The 6,200-nt window shown below is 43.8% G+C and overlaps 1 protein-coding gene across 1 annotated transcript; it reads right to left on the bottom strand.

Moving 5' to 3' along the window:
• Positions 1–1,196: 1,196 nt before the first annotated feature.
• LOC142187435 (DNA damage-regulated autophagy modulator protein 1-like) lies at positions 1,197–4,916 on the bottom strand. The gene is made up of 7 exons (XM_075261611.1): positions 4,798–4,916; positions 4,373–4,440; positions 4,103–4,245; positions 3,636–3,807; positions 2,673–2,728; positions 1,425–1,511; positions 1,197–1,274 (listed from the first exon to the last, which is right to left on the bottom strand). Exons 1-7 carry the CDS (start codon positions 4,914–4,916, stop codon positions 1,197–1,199), a joined length of 723 nt encoding a protein of 240 aa, XP_075117712.1.
• Between the last annotated feature and the right edge of the window lie 1,284 nt (positions 4,917–6,200).

Genomic DNA, 6,200 nt, shown 5'->3' with positions numbered 1-6,200 from the left:
TACTGCCCCCCTATAGGCCTCCAGCGCCCACAAGGGGGCGTTATCGCCCACTTTGAGAAAGACTGCTTTAACCCATCGTTTAAAACCAGAAAGTAGACACACAGCAGTGATAACAGAAAAACATAAAGGTGCGTTAAAAAGGTTTAATGCACATCAGTGGAGAAAGGATTGTCCTAGATTCTGCGAAGAAAGACTTATCGGCCGATTACTCCTATAAGAAGACAAATACACATGTGTAAGAAGCGGCTCATAACATACATACATATATACTATACAACTGTGGGGTGGCGGATATAAAAATAATGATAATGTATATAGTGCGTGTTCCCAGAAAAGAAGGAGATTCTTTGTAATCTCATTGCACCTTTTTACTCTTTTAACACAGATGCAGCCAATTTTAGGACGTGTCAGCACCTCTATGTGGTATAATGTACAGGGACCGTCCACACTCCTATATAGTATACTATAGAGCTGGGCTCAGTAACCTCTGGGCTTGTGAAGATGGGAAGTATAGTTTCACAACAGCTGGATGCTCAAAGGTTTCTGATCCCAGCTATGGAGGACCTATCAGATCCCTGCTATGGAGGACCTATCAGATCCCAGCTATAGAGGACCTATCAGATCCCTGCTATGGAGAACCTATCAGATCCCTGCTATGGAGGACCTATCAGATCCCAGCTATAGAGGACCTATCAGATCCCTGCTATGGAGGATCTATCAGATCCCTGCTATGGAGGACCTATCAGATCCCAGCTATAGAGGACCTATCCGATCCCTGCTATAGAGGACCTATCAGATCCCTGCTATGGAGGACCTATCAAATCCCTGCTATAGAGGACCTATCAGATCCCTGCTAAAGAGGACCTATCAGATCCCTGCGATAGAGGACCTATCAGATCCCTGCTATAGAGGACCTATCAGATCTCTGCGATAGAGGACCTATCAGATCCCTGCTATAGAGGACCTATCAGATCCCTGCTATAGAGGACCTATCAGCTGTCCGGTGTGGTGTAGTACAGAGGGCCTTCCAGCTCTCCAGTATTGTGCAGTTGTCCAATGTGTGTCCTCCTGAAGTATATATCCCCCCAGTATAGACCTACATACAGGTCAATGGTTGTGATAAATAGACTCACCAGCTCGATGTCTTTTGCAGGAATACATTGCAGTGATTTCCTTTATCTTACCCCGGAGTCTTATTAGGGGTTTTCAGGGTCCTGGGCTGGTTCTCTCAGGCTGATGGAGACACCTTCTCGGGACAACCTTAAAGATAAATGCTGAGAGGAAAAAAAGAAAATATTTCACATCAGAAACGCTCTTATGAATATAGATCTAATTTATACGTGAAGTGGGCATTTCTGTTTTAGGGAGAAATTGTCATCTTCTACATATGTGGAGCACATGAGACACGTCACACATCTACTCACCTGGAAATCTGTATAATTGGTCAGTTGTTGAATTACGAGGCAGAACATCTGAACCCACTCGACCACCATGCCTGCATCAGAGATGACCTACAGAAGAGAAGGAGAGAATAGCAGATATTAGTGCCCGGATTTACTCACCATTGTCTGCTGTGGATTGAGATAGAAGGAAATCTTATCCACCAAGAGATTCCATTTTACTGTTAAGGGGATCCTATCATTGGGAAACCCTATTTTCACAGGCTATTCTTCTCCTGCCTTTATTTTTCTGCTCTACGCTGTCGTTTTGGAGACTTTTCTTATTTCTTCTTTATTCAAACGAGTCTTCAGAAAGCACTGAGGGCGTCCCCTGTTCCTTAAGGCACACGCTCTTCCGAAGATCCAGCGTCGCTTCTCCGCAGCATTAGCACCTGCCGATTCTGTGTTCAGGATTCAAATTCCGCACATGCTCAGTCAGCTCTGCCATTTCACATTGGACAGAGGCAACTGAGCATGTGCAGGATTTGAATCGGCGGGTGCTGATGATGCGGAGAGGCATCAGCACAAGAAGAGAGAGGCGGCGCTGGATATTCGGAGGAGCGTGTGCCTTGAGCAGAGGGGACACCCCAGCACTTTCTGAGCACAGGAGGAACGCCATCTGTGCTTTCTGAAGACTCATTTGTATAAAGAAAAAATAAGAAAATTATCCAAAACGGCGGCGCGGAGCAGAAAAATAAAGGTAGGAGAAGAATAGTCTTTCTAATCAGTGGCAATTCAGACCCAAGAGTATAATAATCAGAGAACCAGGGGAAGAAAAACATAAAAAAGACTCTGTTACTCACCTATCTCCCGGCTCCTACACTGTCAGCCTCCGAAGTAGTCCATCTTCAATGACGTCAGACGTCACATGACCCAGGACACAGGCCGGGGTCATGAGACGTCAGATGACTAGGCCGAAGCCTGCCCGGATCGTGGAGAGGTAAGTAACAGTGCTTTTTATGTTTCTTACCTCTCCCAGGCCGTCAATCATTATACTCGGGGGTCCGAAAAGACCCCCGAGTATAATGATAGCAACGGTAGCGGCTGTAACCAGGCCCCTAATGTCCCGGGCCCTGTGGCAGCTGCCTCTGCTGCTACGGCAGTAGTTACACCACCGTTTCTAAAGGTTATTCCGATGTGCGGTTAGTGAAAATAGGGTTTCCCAATGATAGAATCCCCTTAAACATGATGTATATGGATAATACAAGATGGTGGAAAGTGAAATAAACTCACCTGCTTATGGTTGTCAGGGATTAGATGGAGGTAAAAACTGGACATGACTCCACTGACTGGAAGGACAAGTTAAGGAAAAGTAACAGAATTCTAATATTATAGTATTTCCTATATTCACTGCCTAAATTGGGAAAAAAATTTAGGGGGAACTCTGGAATAATTATATACAAAAACCGGGGACGTCACCAAGTAGGCCTGAAGCCTTCTGGAGCCAGAAGAAGTAAGTAACAGTGATTTTATGTTCCCTCACCTCTCCTAGCCCTACGATCCTTATACTATTGAGGGCTGAAAAGACCCCGGGTACAATGATAGTGGTATTTGTGTGGTTCCTTATACTGTTCCGGTATAAACTGGGCGTTCGGGACCAATTTACGCACTGCCTATATTGTTATATCAGATCTATGCTACAATAGAATCACAAGGGAGGACTTTACAGTTGGGGAATAAGCTTCAAATACCAGCCAGAATCCCCTCCCCCATTGTTTACAAAGCAGGAAGGAATGGCGGACACAGCGCCACACCTCCCATGAGGCGACCTGAAGCGACCGCTTCAGGCGGCGCTTTGCCAGGGCCTCGGGGAGGGCGGCATTTTTGCTGACCTAAGCCAGTCCAGGACAAGCTGTGAACCCATGGTTCCCCCCTGGGCGGACACCTCTTATTTTTTAAGGTCACTGATAAAAGAAACGCTTTGCTTGATGTTTTGCGGATTCTGCAGCTGATCCAGACACAAGAACCCACAGAACAAAACTACTGCTGTTTAGCCCCTTTGTTTCTGAGGCTAAACTCTGAGCAAAGCTGTGGCAGAAATCCGAAGCTCTGCCACCGGTTATACAGCGCTGGAATTTGGGGAGGAATCTAAGGCAGAAGACCACCTCAAGTTCCTCTCCAAATTCTGTCATGTGAATAAGGCCATAATCTCCTCCCCTCAGTATCACTTACTACCAGTTATATATAAAAGGATACAGAATAGCATTAGTACAGATGTCACCGAGGTCAGAGCCAGTCTAATATGGCACATTCGCCGACTGCTGAAGGACCTCTTATACAGGAGAATCGCTTGACATAAGTTGAAAATGTCAGCACATCCAAAACCGAGTCCTGAGCCAATATCGTGAGCTGTAAGGTTGACATTCACCTAGAATGGAAATACAGATATATGTTATCAATGAGGCTGACAAGGGTTAATTATGATTTGTATTTATAGACACCAGGGGGCGCCACTGTAACTGTGATTTCTATGGGAGAGACTAAAAAAATCCAAAAACTACAGATATATAACACAGTATAAACTATACTAAATATAAATAAATATATATATATATATATATATATATATATATATATATATATGTACTGACTGTCAGACAATGTTCACTTTCTATATTACATGACATATGATTGAATATTTCCAATAAAACAAGATAACTAACCGGAAATACAGCATTCAGGGCGGACCCAATACAGGATATCCATCCTATGGCGAGTAGTATTCGCTGGCCTATGAGATGTCGCTTCTCCGATGGTTCAGTCCGAATTATCATGAACTTGTATTGGAGGAGAACGATGCCAGCTCCTGTAATAGACAATACATGTTATCAGTCAGAGATTTCTATAGGTCACTTCTATAGACACCTGTACAATCTCCAGTCATGGCCGCCGGTCAGTGCTGATGTTTTCACCCTATTAGAAGCTCCACTTACCCAGAATGGAAGACACCATGAAGACCACCGTGTAGATCACGGACTCGGGCAGCCGAGCTGCTGTCGCACTGTGAAAGAGAGTAAAATATTGGGTGTTAGTAGGACACAAGCGGTGGAATTGTCACATCTCATCCCTATCTATAACTCTCCCCTCCCCCATACTATCCACTGACTATCCTTTAACTCAATCACTGCCACTTTTTTTTAGCAGATGTGATGGCTGCAGGTTATGAATAACCTCCGACCCTTTACCTGCCCCTACATATACTCTACACCCAATGATAGATTCCCTTTCTCAGATATAGAGGTGCAGTACATGAAAAAGGGAGTCAAATAAAATGATTATTTCTGACATTTACAATAATAGATACAAATATTAATCTGATAATAACAAGAATCAGGAATCTCGCCCCATCCCCTCTTACCTGATGTACGGATGTGTTTCATGCCCTAATATTACCGTTACGGCAAACAGGGTACTGAGACCCAATAGCATCCATATGGACCACAGGATAGGCAGGAACGCCAAACCCCGGATTTCCATGACGCAAAGTAGGTAGATTCGCTAAATAAATCGCTGCTTTATAGCACACTATCTCTTTCTCTGTAGCTACAGATAAGAAGACTGTGGGAATGGCAGGCAGAGGATTTTATAGGCTCAGAACTCGATGAGGTCACAAGAATTTTGTGATGTCATAGGTTCTCTTGCCATTGTTCCATCATTCCACATGCAGCCTGAAGCTGATTGGTGCTCAGTATTGTAGATCTTGTCACATCTATCCTAATATGCATATTGTATAAGAGAATCTCCTGCACATTGTAGTGTAATAGCTGCTATATCTATATTCATTTACAGGATTGTATAATACCCTGAGCCCCGCTGACCCTAAAAGACAGAAAAACCCACAACTCCTTGTATGTGGATATCGTCATATTTCTCTATAATCTCTAATCCAACATGTGGTTATTGGGCAAAGGAAACTGATTAATAAAAAGCTGTGAAACCGCCCCTGACACGCTGCGTATAGAGCTGTCTATAGAAGAACATATAGTGACTACGAGGCTCAGCCCAGAATAATCCCACAATAAGACACAAGAATAAACCACAGAAATCCCTCATCTGTATTATGTGTATTCCAGGGAGCGCAGATGGTGAATACATGTACAGGGAGCCGCGCGGTCACCTCTATGGGGGCAGATTCTATAGATGGTGATAAATCCATAATCCATTACCATTTATCACAAAGGTTTTATTGATGTTCAATATTGGAATCTGATCTTTTGATGGTGTTCAATTGGCTCGACCAACCAACCGGCCACGTAGTCACTTCCCAGTTGTTCCCTTCCAAAAATACTGCTCTCAGACTACTGTTTCTTTTAAGGAATTGTACTAATATAAGAATAGCATGTACCTTCTGTGAAAAACAGCACCACTGTCCATCATGTATATTTTGTTTGTCCAGTCTGCACCATTACTATTACCTGCACGATACCCTAAGGGCCCCTGCACACGGAGTATACGCTGGCTGATTTTGAACGTGTAAACATTCCGAATCAGCAGCGTTTAAAACATGTTCCATTGCTTTCTATGGGACCCGGCATACGCGTGCTCCCCATAGAAATGAATGGGAAAAAGCAGCCCATTAATTTCTATGGGGAGCGCACGTATGCTACCTCCCATAGAAAGCAATGGGATCTGTTTTAAACGCCGCTGATTCGGAACGTTTACATGTTCAAAATCAGTCAGCGTATCCTCCGTGTGAAGGGGCCCTAAGAGAAAAAAGATAATATTGTAAAATATTTTCTGTGCTAAGTTTTTAGCAGGACT

This window comes from Leptodactylus fuscus, unplaced genomic scaffold (genome assembly GCF_031893055.1).
Source record: "Leptodactylus fuscus isolate aLepFus1 unplaced genomic scaffold, aLepFus1.hap2 HAP2_SCAFFOLD_238, whole genome shotgun sequence".
NCBI lineage: Eukaryota > Metazoa > Chordata > Amphibia > Anura > Leptodactylidae > Leptodactylus > Leptodactylus fuscus.
Note: the sequence above shows the minus strand (reverse complement) of the source record. Positions and strands in the feature narration are given on the sequence as shown.

Excerpts from the sequence above, each read along its gene's own strand:
- LOC142187435 (XM_075261611.1), bottom strand. The coding sequence starts at position 4,916 with ATGGAAATCCGGGGTTTGGCGTTCCTGCCTATCCTGTGGTCCATATGG. Across the intron at positions 4,441-4,797 it reads GAAACACATCCGTACATCAG|TGCGACAGCAGCTCGGCTGC; the intron begins GTAAGAGGGGAT and ends TCTCTTTCACAG. Across the intron at positions 3,808-4,102 it reads CCCTGAATGCTGTATTTCCG|GTGAATGTCAACCTTACAGC; the intron begins GTTAGTTATCTT and ends TTTCCATTCTAG.